Source organism: Carcharhinus amblyrhynchos, chromosome 28 (assembly GCF_965287045.1).
Source record: "Carcharhinus amblyrhynchos chromosome 28, sCarAmb.v2.hapA, whole genome shotgun sequence".
Classification (NCBI taxonomy): Eukaryota; Metazoa; Chordata; class Chondrichthyes; order Carcharhiniformes; family Carcharhinidae; genus Carcharhinus; species Carcharhinus amblyrhynchos.
The window spans coordinates 14,864,715-14,885,269 of NC_137351.1; the positions used below are offsets into that span (position 1 = coordinate 14,864,715).

Genomic DNA, 20,555 nt, shown 5'->3' on the forward strand with positions numbered 1-20,555 from the left:
TCACATTGCAATTTATTTTAGAAATTTAGTTAATCTACCAACATATCACATGTATTAAAACCCTCATTGCTGCCTTGCAAGCAATAGGTAGTGCGGGTAGAAACTAGGTGTCTGGCAGTATTATAGGTCGGAATTTTCCTGCCTCGCTTACCCACCATGGGAATTGGAGCGGGCGAGGGGTAGACCATGGAAAGGTGCATTGACCTCAGGCAGGATTTTCTGGTTTCAGGGTGAGCAAGGCTGGAAAATCCTGCCCATAGTTGCTCATCTCTTTATCAACTACTTTGGAATGTCTGCGATTGAATATGAGGTTTGTGGTGAGAAATTGCCTTCCTCTGTGTATCAGTGTATCATATCCATGACCTGTTTCCCAAACACTACTTTCTGCTCACTATATCCCAGTAAGGTAAATGCATAGCGATGTATTAAAGCTGCTATATAAATGCCAGTTTTTGTTGTTGTTTATTACTCCATGATCTTAACACATTTAATTACATAGAACAAAGAAAAAGTTGTATTTCTATAGCACCTTTCCTGACTGCAGGATGTCCTAAAATGCTTTGCAACCAATAACCTATTATTTGAAATTAGTCACTGACGTGGAAAGAACAGCAATCAATATGTGCACAGCAAGATCTCACAAACATTAATATGTTAATGGATACGTTAACATGGAGTTAGTTGAGGGATAAATAATGGCCAGGACACTGGGGAGAACTTCTCCAGAACTCCTCCTCCTGGTGGAAGAGCCTGAAGGCTGAGAAAGAGTGCTCCCTGCTGGCTCAGTGATGAATTGCATCACCAGGTCAGGCTCTCAGTTGGTGCAAATGTGACTGACCTCTTGACCTCAGCTGAGTCAACCAACATCAGCAATTGACTTCAATGCCCTTGGTGAGAGGTCAAGCACTGAAGTGCCGAGGTTCTCACTTTTGACTGCTAATAGTAAGCAGACTGAAGGGTGGACAGTGAGTAGGAGGAGCTCTGCAGAACTCTAGCCCACAATGTAAATGAAGAGAACAAACACAGGAACCAGAAGATGCCACCCGGTCCATTGACACTGTTCCATTAACTCATGGCTAATTTATCTGTTTGTTCCATTTACCTGCCTGGGTTCCATAACCCTCAATGTCTCTGCCCAACACAAATTATCCAACTTTCTTCTGAAAATTTCAATTAATACCCAGCCTCAACAGCTCTATTTGGAGACAGGGTTCCTGATTTCCACTGCTCTTTGTGTGAGGCAATGCCTCCTGGCATTAACCTAAACAATCTAGCTCTAATTTTGAGGTTATGCCATCATTAGCCTAACAGAGGGACAGCTTCTCTCTATCCTCCCTGTCAACATCTTTAATCAATTTAAACACAATCCCCACAATCCCAAATCTCAGTCCCCACAATCCTCACAATCCCAAATCTCAGTGCCCACGATCCCAGCTCCCAATACTCACACTCCCCACAATCTCAGCTCCCAATCCTTACACTCCCCACAATCCCAGCTCCCAGCCCCCACACTCCCCACAACCCCAGATCCCATTCCCCACAGTCCCAGCTTCCTGTCCCATCCCAGCTCTTAATTTTCACATACCCAGTTGTCAGTCCCCTCATTCCCAGCTCAGCAATCTTTGCAGATTCTGATGGTGGGATTAGTGCCTGAACCTTCAGGTTGTTGCAGCGGAATCCAAATGTTTACAACTCGGCTGCGTTTTGCCATCACTAGGACTGGGGAATGTCTTACTTTTCACACCCAGTGACATTCCCAGGACAGGAACACTCCAGTCAGGTGCAGGGTCCTGCAGTGCTGTATCCCTGATCCCCGAAGAGATCCCCTACTGGGATCTGTAGCTTCATTGGTTGAAAACAGGTCACATTGTAGGATCGGGATTGTCCAAATCCGATGTGTCTGTGTGTTTATATGTGTTTGTGTGTATGTTTGTGTGTGTGCATGTGTTTGTATGTGTGTATCCGTGTGTATGTATGTGTGTGTTGGTATTTGTGTGTGCATGTATGTGTGTATAGGTGCCTGCGTGTGTATGTGTATGTGTGTATGTATGTGTGTAGGTGCCGATGTGTGTGTGTGTGTATGTCTATGTGTGTGTACATGTCTGAGTGTGCGTGTATGTGTATTATATGTCCCCTGCCCTGTTTTGCTCACTGGCCCATTACTGTAGTGATCTGAAATGTCCCTGCGCTCATTCTAATTTGTCTGAAATTCTCAGGCTGACAGCTCTTTACATGCCCGTAACTTCAAACCGATTTGGATTTATAAATAAAGCACAAAAAGTGTTGAGTCCATTAGAAAAATGTTTTGACGAGTAGGGAAATGAAGAGTGATCCAAAACAAGCGCTGATGGTGCAGGGGGTAGTTGGACTATTGCACTGACACTGCGGGACATTAATGTGTCAGGTATTGACAGAAACGTTGCGGGATAAAATAAGAAGGATAAATGAAGAAGAATAGGTAACGGGGAGAAAAGGCTGGTTCCTTCAGGAAATCATCTCCACACTTCGTACAGGGCAAGGACATCACTAATATTTAATCTATGACAAAGAGACATTGATCTGGATATAGGGATGTCTGCGGGTCGATCAATGTCCATACAGTGGCTGTTGTGGCATTAAGATATTTTTCTCTGTGTAAATAAACAGACCCTTCAGCCCCTGCTCCCCCCCCCCCACTTGAATAAAATAACCATTGGTTTTGGTTTACGTGATGTCTGTGAAAATGATTGGGAGGGAGTGGATAACAACTGGGGATTCGTGGGTAATTAAAGCAATGAATTCGACAGATGCCCCAGAAATATCTGGTTGGGGGGGGGGGGTGTCTGCAGTTCCCTCTGGGTGCGTGGGGCGGAGACACTGAGCCCAGAAAAAAAAATCCTCCAGCCTTTTTCCATATTTCAAAAATAACTCGCCCAGATTCTCCTGCTTCACTTGTGTCTAGTTCCCGGCACTTTGTTCAAGTAACGCTTAATTAACTTTAACTAATTTTATAAACCAATGCATCTGGCAAGCTGCATCATTTATTGTTCTGCGCATTGGTAACATAGTCATCTCTGCAGGAAAGGACTTTGTTTTACAGGACGAGTTAAAAATCAGAGAGCAGCAAAAAACTGTTTCTCCACCACCTCCCCCCCACACTCCCCCACCCCCCACATTGCTTTGCTTTGTAAAGATTCGCGTTCTGACTGATTAACTGTTAAAAATAGAATCACACATCGCCTCGATAAAGCCAACTACCGATTAATAATTTAAACATCGCGGATCCGAGCAAAAACAGCAGAAATGCCTCTTTTTTTTGCAAAAAGGAAAAGTTGATTCCAATTTTAACATTAATGACGATTTTATCACCGCTTGGTTTTGCTCTGAGATTCGACATTAACAACTTCATTGCAATCCCAATGCACCAAAATGGATTAAGTCTCAATTTCCAATGTTGCATTTTCCAGCATTTTCCCCTCCTGTTTATTTGGCGAAATTTCTCTGCAGTCTCTCGCACTAGGATTATTAAAAAAAAAGCCGCGTGAATCCCTAAATGGATAAAGACAATGCTCTCGGATTTATCATGTGGCGATTGAGCACATTCCTGAATAACACAGAATCCTGCAGCCTGTGGAGATCTGATTGAACTCTGATTAATCACTGGGCACTGGATATCAGTCACTGGAAACTGGAAATCAGTCACTGGGCACTGGATATCAGTCACTAGGCACTGGATATTAGTCACTGGGCACTGGAAATCAGTCACTGGGCACTGGATATCAATCACTGGGCACTGGATATCAATCACTGGGCACTGGATATCAGTTGCTGAGCACTGGATATCAGTCACTGGGCACTTGATATCAGTCACTGCACACTGGATACTGGGCATTAGTCACTGGATATTAGTCACTGAGCACTGGATATGAGTAACTGGGTATTAGTCACTGAGCACTGGATATTAGTAACTGGGTATTAGTCACTGGACACTGGATATTAACCACTGGGTATCAGTAACTGGACACTGAATATTAGTCAATGAACACTGAATATGAGTTACTGGAGACTGAATTTCAGCAACTGGACACTAGATATCAGTCACTGCAGCCTGAGCACTGGACTTTGTCTCTCCTACCTGCTTTTCCAGGGATTCCTTGGCTGAGAGCGATGGCTTTGGGGATGGTGCCCTCTCGCACACGCACCCCTCCAGTAAGTAGAGACCGGAGGCTTTCGTCGTGGAATCGTTCTCAAAATAAAACAACATATTCTGAAGCAGGGCAAACCACTTGTTGTGCCATTTGGTGTTGTCCGAGCTCTTCTTGCTCAGGTAACCTTTCCTGGTTCCATCCTTCCTGGCCAGAGCCCCCAGGTGTGAAAGGTGCCCATCATTCAGGCGGATTCCTTTCTGCATTTTTACCGCAGCAGCAGCAGCTAGAATCCTCACATCTCCCCCAGGCTCGATCCACCCGCAACAGCAACTTACAGACACCAAACTCCAATCAAATCCCCAGCCACTTGCAAACAAATCAAGCACTGCTCCCCCAAATCCTGCCTTTACATCATTTCCTTCCTTCTCTCTTCAAGCGTCTCGGTGCCACCTCCTGTCCCTGAGCAATTCTAAAGAGAAACTGGAAATAATCTGTCTTCACCGTGCCAGCTCCAAACTCCGGATTGCCAGCCTCCAGAATCGGGGCAGCGGCATCACGTGGCGCAGCCGGCAAGTTAATTTCAGCACCATGGACAGAGAGAGAGAGAGAGAGAGAGAGGAGGGAGAGAGAGAGGGAAAGAGAGACAGATAGGGAGGGGGAGAGAGAGAGGGAGGGAGGGGGAGAGAGAGAGGGAGAGAGGGAGAAGGAGGGAGAGAGAGATAGGGAGGGAGAGAGAGAGGGAGAGAGAGAGAGGGAGCGAGAGAGGGAAAGAGAGACAGATAGGGAGGGGGAGAGAGAGAGGGAGGGAGGGGGAGAGAGAGAGGGAGAGAGGGAGAAGGAGGGAGAGAGAGATAGGGAGGGAGAGAGAGAGAGGGAGAGAGAGAAGGAAGAGGGAGAGAGCGAGGGAGAAGGAGGGAGAGAGAGAGGGAAAGAGAGACAGATAGGGAGGGGGAGAGAGAGATAGGGAGGGAGAGAGAGAGAGATAGGGAGAGAGAGAGATATATAGGGAAAGAGAGAGAGGGAAGAGGAGAGAAAGGGAGAGATAGAGGGAGAAAGATATAGGGAGGGAGAGAGAGGTGGGGAAGAGGAAAGAGGAGAGGGAGAAAGAGAGGGAGAGAGATAGAGAGGGAGAGGGAGAGAGAGACAGAGATAGGGAGGGAGGGAGAGAGAGATGGAGAGCGTGAGAGATAGAGGGAAGAAGAGAGAGAGGGAGAAAGAGAGGGAGAGAGGGTGAGATAGAGATAGAGGGAGGGAAAGGGAGATGGAGAGAGATAGAGGGAGGAGGAGATAGAGGGAGAGAGCTAGAGAGAGAGGCAAAGAGAGAGATAGAGGGAGAGAGACAGAGAGAGAGGGAGAGAGAAAGAGAGATAGAGGAAGAGGAAGAGAGAGAGAGATAGAGGGAGAGACAGAGGGGAGATAGAGAGAGAGAGCGGTAGATGGAGGGAGCGAGAGAGAAAGAGATAGAGGGAAAGAGATAGAGAGAGAGAGACAAAGAGATAGAGGGAGCGAGAGAAATATAGGGAGAGAGAGAGAGAGATAGAGATAGAGGGAGGGAGAGAGATAGAGAGAGAGGGAGAGAGAGAGAGATAGAGTGAGTAGGAGAGAGAGGGAGAGGGAAAGAGAGGTACAAAGAGAGAGAGGGAGAGAGGGAAAGAGGGGGAGATAGAGGGAGAGAGAGTTAGAGAGAGAGGGAGAGAGAGATACAAGGAGAGGGAGAGAGAAGGAGAGGGAGAGAGGGGAGAGAGGGAGAGATAGATAGAGGGAGAGAAATAGAGAGAGTCAAAGAGTTAGAGATAGATGGAGCGAGAGAAATAGAAGGAGAGGGAGAGAGAGAGATAGCGGTAGAGAGAGAGGAAGAGAGAGAGATTAAGATAGAGGGAGAGAGATAGAGATGTAGAGTGAGAAGGAAGGAGAGATAGAGGGGAAAAAGAGAGGGAGGGAGGGGAGATAGAGATAGAGGGAGGGGGAGAGAGATAGAGAGAGAGGGAGAGAGAGATAGAGGGAGAAGAGAAAGAGATATAGAGATAGAGGGTGGGAGAGAGAGAAGAGAGGTACAAAGAGAGGGAGGGAGAAAGAGGGAGAGAGATGAAGGGAGAGAGAGGGAGAGGAAGCGAGAGAGAGAGGAGGAAATAGAGGGAGAGGGAGAGAGAGAGGAAAAGGGAGGGGGGAAGAGAGAGAGGGAGCAAGAGGTAAAGGGATAGAGATAGAGATAGAGGGAGAGAGATAGATAGATAGAGGGAGAGAGAGAGACAAAGAGATAGAGGGAGTGAGAGAAATAGAGGGAGAGGGTGAAAGAGATGTAGAGGGAGAGAGAGAGAGATTGAGATAGAGGGAGAGAGAGACAGAGATGAAGAGGGAGAGGGAAGGGGAGATAGAGTGTTGGAGAGGGAGAGAGGAAGTGGGGGAGAGGGGGGATAGAGAGATAAAGAAGAGAAGAGAGGGGGAGAAGGGGCAAGGGAGAGAAAGGGGAAGAGAGAGGGAGACAGAGGGAGAGGGAGAGAGGAAAGGGGAGAGGAAGACAGAGAGAAGGAGAGATGGAGAGATAGAGAGAGAGAGAGAGAGATAGAGGGAAGGGGAGATAGAGAGATAGAGGGAGAGAAAGAAGGGGAGAGAGAGGGACAGAGAGGGAGAGAGAGATAGAGATGAGAGGGGACAGAGAAGGAGAAAAGGGGAGAGAGGGGGAGCGATAGAGAAAGGGGCAGAGTGAGACGGGGAAGAGAGAGAGGGAGAGAGGGGGAAGGAGGGAGGGAGGGAAAGAGAGGGGGGACGGAAGGAAAGAGAGGGAGAGGGAGGGACTGAGAGAGCGGGGGAAGGAGGGATGGAGAAGGGAGAGGGAGTGAGGGAGAAAGGGGAATGGAGGAAGGGAGGGGGATGAAGGGAAGGAGGGGGGAGTGGAAGGAGAAAGAGAGGGGGATGAATGGAGGGAGAGAGAGAGGGGAGGGAGAGAGGGAGGGAGGGAGAAAGATGGGGAGGGAAGGAAGGAGGGAGAGAGAGGAAAGAGGGAGGGAGAGAGAGAATGAGGGGAAGAGAAAGGGAGAGAGAGAGGCAGAAAGGGAGGGGGGCAGAGAGAGACAGAGTGGTAGAGACACAAAGGGAGGGATAGATAGAGAGAGGGAGAGAGAGTGAGGGAGGCCGAGAGAGGGAGGAAGACAGAGAGAAGGAGGGAGACAGTGAGAGGAAAGGGGAGAGGGAGAGTGAAAGGGAAGGAAAGAGGAAGGGAAAGAGGAAGGGAGGGAGAGAGGGAGGGAGACAATGAGAGAAAGGGAGAGAAAGAGGAAGGGGCAAAGATATAAAGGGAGGGGAATAGAGATGAAGGGATTCAGATGGAGGGAGAGGAAGACACAGAGAGGCAGGCATCAAGTGATAGAGAATGAAAGAGACACATTGAGAGGGACAGACAGAGAGAGACAGGGAGCTACAGAGAGAAAGAAGGAGCCAGAGAGATGGATAAAAGGAGAGGGACAGGGAGAGATGAACCAAGAGAGAGAGGATGAGAGGGAAAGAGGGAAGATGGGAATGAGAGGGGGGGGGCTGCATAGAGACAGAATGTTTGAGAGAGAGGAACAGAGAAAAGCCAGAACTCAGCACAGTGGAAGATTCGGCATTCTTACCTGGAGGGAAGGGTTATTCCTCCCAGATATTTGCCTCATCCAATCCCAGTCTCTTGTACATTCCCTATTTTGATTGCTCCAACTTTAAGTTGCCTGGACCCTGCCCTCTGGAATTCCCTCCCTAAACCTGTCTGTCTCGCTCCTTTCCTTTAAAACCAACCTCTGACCAAGCTTTTCACCTCTTGTCTTGATATCTCCTTATGTGGCTCAGTGTCAAATTCAGTTTGATAATGCTGTAGCAATATACCTTGGGATATTTTTACTATGTTAAGAGTGTCATGTAAATGCAGGTTTTGTTCGGATTTAGGAAATCAAATCCCATTCCTAAGAAATGTTGAATCCACAACATACTTCACTCTGGGGATTCAAGTGGGAAGGGCATCAGTAGAAATCCCTAATCCAATGTAAAATTGTTTTATTAGAAATCTTGTGTCAGGAAGAGGAGGAGGCCATTCAGCCCCTTGGGCCTGTTCCGGCATTAAATTAGATCATGGTAAATCAATGGAGCACAAGATGATGGCTAAACAGCAGGTGAACTCTCTAAGGTCACTGATTTCCTTTCCAAGCTCCAATGTTGTGGAATAATCCAAGTTACCATTTTGTTTTTGTTCGTATGTCCAATTGAACATCTGAAACTAATCTCAAACTGATTAAAGTTCATTTGAAGTAAATTGACATTTCCTGCAGCTGATTGGGGAGATGAAGTGGATAGGGAATGTCCGACAGCACATGGCATCTGAGCATCTTGGTAGAAAACATCTATGTAATACATGGAGATGGAAGGACAAAACTAAATGACATTGGCGATGAAATGTGACAGAAGTGTATTCTGGCTCACTAAAAAAAATCAATTAAACCAGTCTGAAAAACTAAAAACCAACCTCGGAAAAAATGGATGAAAAATAAACTACATAATAATATTGGTGTTGATATGAAACGTGTTTGTTGAGATGAAGTCTGTGTCCCCCGAGTGTAGGAGATTAAATGGGGATCTAATTGAGGTATTTAAGATTATTATATGAGTTGATAGGGTGGACTGAGAGAAACTATTACTTCTGGTGATGCTATATCTGTAACGGGGGGGCATAACTTTAAAATTAGAGGCAGAACACTGCGGACAGTTATCAGGAAGCACTTCCTCGCACAAAAGATATTGGAAATCTGGAATTCTCTCCCCTAGAAAGCTGGTGAGGCTGTTAATGGTCGTTTAAAATTTAAAAACTGTGATTGGTAGATTTTTGTTGGCTGAGTGTGTTAATGATTATGGAACTAAAGCAGGTAAATTAAGTTAAAATGCAGATCAGCTATGATCTAATTAAATGGCGGAACAGGTCCAGTTGGCTGAATGGACTCCTTCTGTTCCTATGGTTGTGTCTTCAGTTATGTAATATTCTGTTTGACACATGCTCCTGCTCTCAATTTCTTCGTCATAAATATTCAATGCCCCAGATGTGGGTTGTCATGATAAAAGCGGCACATGATCGAATGTGGCAGCAAGGAACTCTAGTAAACTGAGATTAATGGAAAGAGAGGGAGAAATCTTCAATGTTTGGAATCACAGTTGGCACTGGAAGAGATGGTTGTGGTTGGAGGCTAATCATCTTAGCCTCTGGGCAACATTCAGGCTTGGGCTGTTAAGCATCAATCCACACATGTGGCAGGCAATGTCCACCTGCAATAAGAGAAAGTCTGACCGCTTTCTTTGAATCTTGTTACCAACGCTGAAATCAGTACCTTGGCAACCCTTAGGATGCCAGATGAATAGCATTGATCAGAAACTCATCTGGATCAGTCACATAAATGCTGAAGCTACTTGAACAAGGCAGGGCCTGGGAATTCGAGAGAGTGAGTGATTCACCTCCTGGCATTCCCAAATTCTCTCTTCCACCAAGAAGACACAAGTATGATGTGATGGAGCACTCACATCCCTGGATGCTGCAGCTATACACGTGTACACTATCGAGGTCAAAGGAGCCCAATTGATTAGCACCTCATCCACTGGACTAAACATCTACACACTTCATCAGTGGTGTACTGTCATGTATTCTATCAGTAGAATGGACTACAACAAAACCTGGAGGTCAAATGGAAATTGCAAAATTGGGATTGATAGGTAAAGATACTTAAAGGTACAAAATTGACCATAACATAGAAGGCAAGTGGTTGCACTGATTGGATGTGATCTCCTTGCCTGATAAATGTTTCAGTACATTTTTTCCTTAAATAAAAGCAGAATGCTGCAGAAAACTGAAATAAAAGCAGAAAGTGCTGGATAAACCCAGGGAATTTGGCAGGTCTGACTCTGAGGAAGAATCACATTCAAGTCAAAACATTAGCTCTTGTTTCTTGTTGAGTTGATTTGTTACTGTCACAAGTAGGCTTACATTAACACTGCAATGAAATTACTGTAAAAATCCCCGAGTTGCCACACTCCGGGCCAGTTCAGGTATACAGAGAGAGAATTTAGCATGGCTGATGCACCTAATTAGCATGTCTTTTGGAATGTGGGAGGAAGCCGGAGCACCCATGCAAACACAGGGAGAACGTGCAAACTCTGCGCAGACAGTGACCCAAGCTGGGAATCGAACCGGGTACGTGACACTGTGAGGCAGCAGTGCTAACCACTGTGCCACCATGCCATCCCACGACTATAACACAAATGTTCCGTCAGTCTGGCAGCCTCTGGGGAAAGTTTCTTTCTCCACAGAAGCTGTCAGACCGACAGAGCTTTTCCGGTACTTCCTCTTCTTATTTCTTATTATTCCCTTGTTATCCACAGTTTTAAATAAATTTCTCACAGGAGATTACAGGGAAGGAAGGGTGTGAGGAGGGAGGGACAGAGTATTTAATTGCAATGCTCTGTGCGATGTGGGGCGGGTTACATGGAGCAGCTGGTCATTTCCTGCCCACATGCTGATCACAAGATATGAACTCTGTTTGATGTTGAATTACCTATTTAGTTGGAAAATGCCATTGCTTTCTTTCCTTTAAATAGAGCTTCAACAATTATAAAATTGCTGTTAATTAACAATTGAGCTAATTGTTAATAATAAAGCACATATTAATTTCAACTGCAATCTTAGAATCATGGAATCCCTACAGTGCAAAGGGAGGCCATTCAGCCCTTCAAGTCTGCACCGACCACAATTCCACCCAGGTCTCATCCCCACATATTTACACTGCTAATCCCCTGACACTAGGGTCAATTTAGCATGGCCAATCAACCTAACCAGCACATCTTTGGACTGTAGGAGGAAACTGGAGCAGCTGGAGGAAATGCATGCAGACACGGGGAGAATGTGCAGACTCACACAGACAGCGACCCAAGCTGGGAATTGAATCTGGGTGCCTGGCGCTGTGAGGCACCAGTGCTAACCACTGTGCCACTGTGCTGCCCTTAATGAAAGCTGAAGACATTGTAACAATTGGGCTTCATACCAGCTTACAGATAAGTAGCAATGTTTTCTCAGATCAAAAGAGAAAATGCTGGAAAATCTCAGTAGGCCTGGTAGCATCTGTAAGGCATTGGACTGGGGTAAACACAATAAAAAGTCTGACAACACCAGGTTTAAGTCCAACCGATTATTTGACAGTAAACTCACGAGCTTTCGAGGTTTCTGTCTGAGGGCAGAACTCTCCATTCACCTGACGAAGAGGGAAACTTCGAAAGCTAGTGAGTTTACTATCAAATAAATTGGTTGGACTTAAACCTGGTGTTGTCAGACTTTTTACAGCATCTGTAAGGAAAGAAAAGAACTGACATTTCGAGTCCCGATGACCCTTTGTTAAAGCTTTGACGAAGGGTCATCTGGACTCAAAACGTCAGCTCTTTTCTCTCCTTACAGATGCTGCCTGACTTGCTGAGATTTTCCAGCATTTTCTCTTTTGGTTTCAGATTCCAGCATCTGCAGTAATTCACTTTTATCCAATATTTTCTCAGAGTTAGTTGATGTGTGGGAAGAGACTTTCAAAGATGACTTGAATTAATATCTGGCTGGGGATGGGATGGCTGGTTTTCCCTTCAAATCTCCAACAGATAATTAAATTGCAAAAACAGCCACAGAAAAGGAAATAATTTCAGACAGAGTGATAATATCCAATGGAAATTTGTCATTTTTATTCCTTGGAAGCTTTGCCCATTACAGCATCAGGTCCAATGCCAAAGGAATTTGCCTACTTTGTATATTTGCGGTTTTCTTAAATAAAGATAAAGAAAATGAGAGTGGCTTACCATTCAGCGGAAAGACAAGAGAGTTCAAGAGTGGATGGAAACAATTGTTATCTGTTGCATTACATGGTCACACAGTGGTTCCTAACATGTACCAGTGTGCGGTTGGACTTCAAGGTAATTCATCAAATGGGAAAGATGTCTAACTGATAAGATGTTACATCAAGGTAATTCTTACCTGCAGTGGGATCATCCTGAATGGACCATATGTTCAGCTATATCCCAATTAGATGTTTTCTTTAAGAGAACTGAATTATTAGTGGGCTGGATACAACTGGAAATATGTCTCATCTCAAGTGAGAGTGTAAGAGAATATTGAAATAGTACAATACCCCCAGGAATGTAAGATCTCCCTCCTAAGCCCTCATTTGTTTAAGGTCGGACCCAAGAATATTGATAAAACACTCAGTCACAGGACCTAGTTAAAGTATTAAGTTTACCAAAGCAGATTCAAAACCCTTGAATTTACACCAATAGTCTCACAAAGAGTCTCGCTAAGAGTTATACAGCAGCCCAAGTCAAGTGACTTAGGAGTTGAACTTTCAGTAACAGGTGATTAACTGAATCACTCTATTCTGACTGCAGTGCCAAATTACTCTTTACAACAATCTTTATTCTTTCCTTTCCAAGGTGGGAATGGATGTTCCATTGACAAGGGCTTTACTGTCCTATCAAAATCTGCCTTAGGCTACAATGTCCAAAGGTATGTTGAATTTTTTGTTTAAAGCTTGCTTTGAGGTTGTCCACCTCCCTTAAATTTCCTTAAACATCCTACACCATCGGTGAGTCTTTAGACATTATCATGAACATACATAACACTTTCTTGCGGGGTTACAAATCCATGGCCACCAAGATAATTAAACAAGAGTCCCTCAAAACACTGACTCCTTGACCATTGCCGTGAATTTTAGAAAAGGGTTAATCTGACATGAGAAAGAGCAGGAAAACACAACAGCTCTTTATAGAGTTAATCTCTTTACTTTTGAAAAGGAGTCAAAGCCAGTCATCATCAATCAATGTCAGCTTGTGTCAACCTCTTACAGCTTTCAAATAAACTTAAATCTTTAAGCGCTGCGCTACCACTTAAGTCGGCTGAATTGACATTCCTTTAAATATATTACAGGCAGCTCTCCCTTCTATTCCCTGTGGTTGAAAACATTTTTGTAAACTAACTTTCAGGGCTTCCTTGTTGAAATTTGCCACTGCGTCAGTTATTTATTTTCTCAATTTCTTATAAAACTACTGAAAATAAATGTTCACTTTTCAATTTTATCCCAGAATGCATTTCTTAATTAAGCCGGAAGACCTAACACATCTTTGGGCACAATTGACTGAGCTGTTGCTTTCGGCACCTATTTTATCACCAGAGGCCACTTAGCCACGTCCATCACAGTCTCGTGGTTCTTGTTTATCTGTGAAAAAGCTGCCTAGAGATTTTAGCAGGTTTCTTCGAGAAGCTTTTGAACTTGTAAAACATCTTGATAAAACCTGGTCAATTTTATCTCTGGTGAAGGTTTATCCAACCTGTATTCTTTCAGGATGAATAAACCTCCATAACCTTTATTTCCTTTTTTGAGACAAACTATTCTGACTGGGGTTGCCAACTGTAATTTAATATATTCCCGGAGGTTTCACCACATGACTTGTCCCATACTTTTGCCATTAGTTGGCCAACACATCCATCCTTGTGACGCACGGCGTCCCACACCAATTGGAAAGCAAGACTCCAGCAAGATAGTCAAACACGATTTCTCCTTTAGAAATCCATGCTGGCTCTTCCTAATCAAGACGTGAAGATGCTGGCATTGGACTGGGGTAAACACAGTGAGAAGTCTCACAACACCAGGTTAAAGTCCAACCAATTTATTTGACAGTAAACTCACAAGCTTTCGGGGTTTGCCCCTTCGTCAGGTGAATGGAGAGTACTGGCCTCAGTTCTGATGAAGGGGCAAACCCCGAAAGCTTCTGAGTTTACTGTCAAATAAATTGGTTGGACTTTAACCTGGTGTTGTGAGACTTCTTACTGTGTCTCTTCCTAATCAACTCAGGTGACTACTAATTCTATCCCAAACAACTGTTTCTAGAAGCTTCTCCATCACTGAAGTTAAACTGGTCAGTAGTCTGGGTTTATCCTTACACCTTGTTTTGAACAAGGGCATAATGTGAATCATAAATTGAAAAAATAAACACTTAAAGGACAACTTAAATCAGAGCAAGTATTGCAGCCAGGATGACACTCTCAGGGCTACATTCAATGCAAATGGAGATAGAGTAATAATTATAATCGGATTTTGTTAGCCATTTTATGCAATAATGTGTGGCTAATACAGTTTATGGTTTTTTTAAGTGTCCTCACAATCCAAGATTAAACACTACCTGTTGAGGGCATTCTCCACACTGACACAAGGTGGGGTAATTAATTCTTGCTGTCTGATAGACTAGATATGATGTTGCTCTTTGATTTTCTGCCTGACAGAAATTGGGTGCGTGACTGGTTAAGACACCACAGTAAAAGTCTGACAACACCAGGTTTTAGTCCAACCGATTTATTTGATAGTAAACTCACAAGCTTTCGAGGGGACTCCCTCTTCGTCAGGTGAATGGAGAGTTCTGGCCTCGGACAGAGCATATAAAGCACAGACAGTTTACAGATTACTGATTAGAATGCGAATCTTTACACCTAACCTGCTGTTCAAGTCCTAAAGTGTCCTTCCACACACATTGTCGGCCACTTTAAGACTTGAACAGCAGGTTAGGTGTAAAGATTCGCATTCTAATCAGTAATCTGTAAACTGTCTGTGCTTTATATGCTCTGTCCGAGGCCAGAACTCTCCATTCACCTGACGAAGAGGGAGTCCCCTCGAAAGCTAGTGAGTTTACTATCAAATAAATCGGTTGGACTAAAACCTGGTGTTGTCAGACTTTTTACTGTGTTTACCCCAGTCCAACGCCGGCACATCCACATTAAGACACCACAGCCATTGCCTTCCCATAGATTGTAATTTGAGCTCAGTCCTTCGAGGAAGGTGGCTGGATCGTGTTGGAGTTTTGCTTTAAGAATAAATCCACAAGGATACAAAATTAGAGAAGGAAGCGCACAGTCGGTTTTTCAGACTAGAGAGGGTGGTGTCCCCAAGAGTTCAGTATTAGGAAGCACTGCTCTATCTGATAAATACCAAGATCTGGCCTTGGGTATGTAGCACATAATTCAAAGTTTGCAGATGATATGAAACTCAGAAATGTAGTAAATATTAAAGAAGATAGTAACAGGCTCAGGAGAGTATAGATTGGTGAAATGGACAGGCAGGTGGGGTAGGGTAGGAAATGCCCCCAGTCAATTCCATAGTCTGCTTGCTGTGCCCAAGAGGAAGATAAATTCTCTGGCAGGCTGAGCTGGATTGCATCCTCAGAGCCAAGCGACTGTCCCCCATGACTGACAGGTACTGAGCTGTCCTGGACTCCGATACAGAAACTCCAATGCTATTATTCAGACACCTCTCATTGTAGAACTGTAACTCCTGAGTTCACACCTACTTGAGTGTGCACAGTGGCAGAAAATATTAGAGTAGAATCATCACAGTGTAAAAGGAGGCCATTCAACCCATCACATCTGAGTCTCTGACAACGTACCTTCCCCAGGCCCTTTCTCCCACTCTATCCCCATAACCCCACTCATTACCCATGGCCAATCCACCTAACACGTGCATTTGTGGACTGTGGATGGAAACCAAAACTCCCTCAGCACTGACCCTCTGACAGTCCGGCTCTCCCTCAGTACTGACCCTCTGACAGTCCGGCTCTCCCTCAGTACTGACCCTCTGACAGTCCGGCTCTCCCTCAGTACTGACCCTCTGACAGTCCGGCTCTCCCTCAGCACTGACCCTCTGACTGTGCAGCACTTCTTCAGTATTGACCCTCTGACAGTGCAGCACTCCCTTAGTACTGACCCTCTGACAGTGTGGCTCTCCCTCAGTACCGACCCTCTGACAGTCCGGCTCTCCTTCAGTACTGACCCTCTGACAGTGCGGTGCTCCCTCAGTACTGACCCTCTGACAGTGTGGCTCTCCCTCAGTACTGGCCCTCTGACAGTGCGGCACTCCCTCAGTACTGTACTGATGCAACAGCTGAGGTGACTAAAGTGCCACACATTTAGAACCAGGAAGATTCCTTTCCATTATTTAACAGACACAAGATCACAATGTTGACACAAAGTAGCCCCAGCAGCTTTCCTCTAGAATCGAGATTCTGAGCTGGAATCCCCACTCACCAGGTGATCTGGAGCAGGAATTGACCCCAGCTCAGAGGTGAGGTTTTCCCACTGCGTTGAGTGTCTGCCTCATTTGGGAGTTGACACAATCTGCCCCACAATTCAGTGAGTCGATATTATCAAAGGACTCTCCAATTGCTGCTGTAATAATCATTAAATTGAGTTTCAGTTGGAGCATACGCCATCCTAATGATAGGCTTTCACTGAGTTACAAATTTGAATAGCAATGAATGGTTAAAATTACCTGGATTAGCTGAAGGTAATTAACATAAGAAAAGGCAGTGAATGGGGATCTTGCCAAAACAACATGATAAAGGGCCACAGGCAGATCTGAGGCTGAATCAAAAGATCAAACGTAAAGATTGGCCTGTGAAATCGTTTGATATCTTAACTCTCCAAACTCATTTGATAAATACAAACCCGAACATTTTTAACGACACAAAATAATTATTTGCTGCCAAAGTAACAGCGTGGGCACCAATCTCAGGTTTCTACCCCTGGTATAAGATTGGTTTTCAGAATCACCTGCAGGATTTATGGGCTTGAGGTCGGAATGCTGTTGGGTATAAAAATTGTGATTGATTTCTCAGTTGCTGATCGTGGTGACGATCGGAGAACGACTTTATTCGCTCTCCAGATGCTGGAGATATGATATAAAAGCAGCAAATGTTGGAAATACTCAGCAGGTCAAGCAGTATATTTGGGAGATACAAACAGAGTTAATGATTCTGCTCGACCACCTTTCAGTATGTTTATTTTATAAATTATATTCTAAATAATTTAGTGTTAATTTATATTCTGCGCCCAAGGCTAGAATTGAGCAATTTCCCAGTGACAGCCTTATGTGACTCACCTCATTCAGTCGAAATCTTGCTCAAGGGCAGAAGGTTATGGGTTCGAGCCCCTCACCAGAATTTGAATCATGCAGCATGGAAGGCGCCATTTGGCCCATCCTGTCTATGCTGGCTCTTTGGGAGAGTTGCACACTTAGCCCCAGTCCATAGCTCTGTCCGAATCCCACCATGACAAAGGGACAGCCAGTTCCGAAAGCTAGTGGCGTTTGCTACAAATAAATCTGTTGGACCTTAACCTGGTGTTGTGAGACTTCTTACTCTGTGAATCCCACCATGGCAGATGGTGGAATTTAAATTTAATACAAAAACAATCTGGAATTAAGAGTCCACTGATGACCGTGAAACTGTTGTCAATTGTTGGAAAAATGCATCTGGATCACTACTGTCCTTTAGGGAAGGAAATCTGCCATCCTCACGTGGTCTGGCCTACATGTAACTCAAAAGACACAGTACTGGTTGATTCTCAACTGTCCTCTGAAATGGCTTAGCAAGTCACTCAGTTGTATCAATTGCTACAAAGTCTCAACAAAGAAATGAAACCAGACGCACCGCCTGGCATCGACCTTAGCACCGGAAGAGACAACGGCAAAATAAATAGCCCTGTCGAACCTGCAAACTCCTCCTTACTAACATCGGGGGGCTAGTGCTAAAATTGGGAGAGCTGTCTCACAGACTAGTCAAGCAACAGCCTGACATAGTCATTCTCACAGAATCATACCTTAAAGATAACACCCCAAATGCCACCATTATCATCCCTGGATATGTCCTGGCCCACTGGCAAGACAGATCCAGTAGAGGTGGCGGCACAGGATACATAGTCAGGAAGGAGTTGCTGTGGGAGCCCTTAACATCAACTCCGGACCCCATGAAGTCTCATTACTTCTAGTTAAACGTGGGCAAGGAAACTTCTTACTTGTTACCACGTACCATCCTCCCTCGGCTGATGAATCAGTATTCCTCCAGGTTGAATAACACTTGGAGGAAGCACTGAGGGTGGCAAAGGTGCAAAATGTACTCTGGGTGGGGGATTTCAAGACTGGCTGGGCAGCAACACCACTGATCAAGCTGGTCGGGCCCTAAAGGGTATAACTGCTAGACTGGGTCTGCAGCAGGTGGCGAAGGAACCAACAAAAGGAAAAAACATAATTGACCTCATCCTTATCAATTTGCCAGCTGCAGACGTATCTGTCCTTGACATTATCGGTAAGAGGGACCACCGCACAGTCCTTGTGGAGACAAAGTCCCGCCTTCACATTGCAAGTAACTTCATGTTGTGCGGCACTATCACCGTGCTAAATGGGACAGACTTTGAACAGACCTAGCAACTCAAGACTGGTCATCCATGAGACACTGTGGGCCATCAACAGCAACAGAACTGTACTCCAGCACAATCTGCAACCTCATGGCCCAGCATAGTCCCCACTCAACCATTACTAACAAGCCAAGGGATCAACCCTGTTCAATGGAGAGTGTAGGAGGTAATGTCAGTTGTAGCCCAGGCATATCTAAAAATGAGGTGTCAACCTGATGAAGCTACTAAACAGGACTACTTGCATTCCAAATGGCAAAAGTGATAGAGTTAAGCGATCTCACAACCAATGGATCAGATCTAAGCTCTGCCAGTCTTTCTACATTCAGTCATGAATGGTGGTGAACAATTAAACAACTCACTGGAGGAGGAGGAGGTTCCACAAATATTCCCATCCTCAATGATGGAGGAGCCCAGCACATCAGTGCAAAAGATAAGACTGAAGCATTCGCAACAATCTGCAGCCAGAATTGCCGAGTGGTTTATCCACCTCAGCTTCCTCTAGAGATCCCCAGCATCTTAAGATGTCAGTCTCCAGCCAATTTGATTCACTCCACGTGATGTAAAGAAACAGTTGGAGGCACTGGATACTGCAAAGGCAATGGGCCCTGGCACTAATACTGAGGACTTGTTCTCCAGAACATGCTGCTCCCCTTGCCAAGCTCTTCCAGTACAGCTACAACACTGGCACCTAACCGGCAATGTGGAAAATTGCCCAGGTGTGTCCTGTACGCAAAAAACAGGACAAATCCAACCCGGCCAATTACTGCCCAATCAGTCTATTCTCAATCATCAGTAAAGTGATGGAAGGGGTCATCAACAGTGCTATCAAGCAGCACCTGCTCAGCAGTAACCTGCTCATGGAAGCTCAGTTTAGGTTTTGCCAGGGTCACTCAGCTCCTGACCTCATTACAGCCTTGGTTCAAACAAAAAAGAACTGAATTCCAGAGGTGAGGTGAGAGTGACTGCCCTTAACATCAAGGCTGCCTTCAACTGAGTCTGGCATCAAGGAGCCCTAGCAAAACTGGAATTAATGGGTATCAGGGACAAACTCTTCACTGGGTGGAGTCATACCTGTTTTGTAGGAAGATGGACTGTCCATCATCTCAGCTCCAGGACATCACTGCAGGAGTCCCTCAGGGTAGTATACTTGAACCAACCATCTTCTGCTGCTTCATCAATGACCTTCTCTCTGTCATCAGGTCAGTAGTGGGGATGTTCACTGATGATTGCACAATGATCAGCACCATTTGCGACTCCTCAGATACTGAAGCAGCCCATGTTCAAATGCAACAAGATCAGGACAGTATTGAGGTTGGGCTGACAAGTGGCAAGTAACATTCGCGCCACACAAATGTCAGACAATGCCCATCACCAGCCCCTTGATATTCAGTGGTGTTACCATCACTGAATTTCCCCATTGTCAACATTCTTGGGGTTACCATTGACCAGAAACTCAACTGGACTCACTACATAAACACAGTGGCTACAAAACAGCAGGTCAGAAGTTAGGAATACTGTGGCAAATAACTCACTTCCTGACTTCACAAAGCCTATCCACCATCTGCAAGTGTGATGGAATACTCCCACTTGCTTGAATGGGTGCAGCTCCAACAACACTCAAGAAACTTGGCACCATCCAGGACAAAGCAGTTTGCTTGATTGGCACCACATCGACAAACATCCATTTCCTCCACTACTGACATCAGTGGCAGCAGTGTTTACTATCTACGAGACACACTGCAATAATTCACTAAAGATTCTTAGACAGCACCTTCCAAACCCACAACCACTTCCATCTAGAGGGACAGGGGCAGCAGATAAATGGGAACACTACCACCTGCAAGTTCCCCTCCAAGCCACTCACCATTCTGACTTGGAAATATATTGCCATTCTGTCGCAGTCACTGGGTCAAAATCCTGAAACTCCCTCCTTAGCAGCATTGTGGGTCAACCCACAGCACGTGGACTGCAGCGATTCAAGAAGGCAGCTCACCACCACCTTCTCAAGGGACAACTAGGGATGGGCAATAAATGCTGGCCAGCCAGTGACGCCCATATCCCAAGAATGAACAAAAGAAACACTTCTGCCCATTTGCTGTTCTTGAATTGTACACCTAATTTGACAATGTATCCTTCGCTGTGATTGGTGAATGCCA

General features: G+C 45.1%; 1 protein-coding gene across 1 annotated transcript in view; it reads right to left on the reverse strand.

Moving 5' to 3' along the window:
* The window catches only part of rasgrf1 (Ras protein specific guanine nucleotide releasing factor 1), an 88,772-nt gene extending 84,060 nt beyond the window's left edge, over positions 1 to 4,712 (reverse strand). Inside the window, exon 1 of the mRNA XM_080214199.1 lies at positions 4,115 to 4,712. Coding sequence (XP_080070325.1) covers positions 4,115 to 4,390 — 276 coding nt within the window. The 5' untranslated portion in view covers positions 4,391 to 4,712. The remainder of the gene's footprint in view (positions 1 to 4,114) is intronic.
* Between the last annotated feature and the right edge of the window lie 15,843 nt (positions 4,713 to 20,555).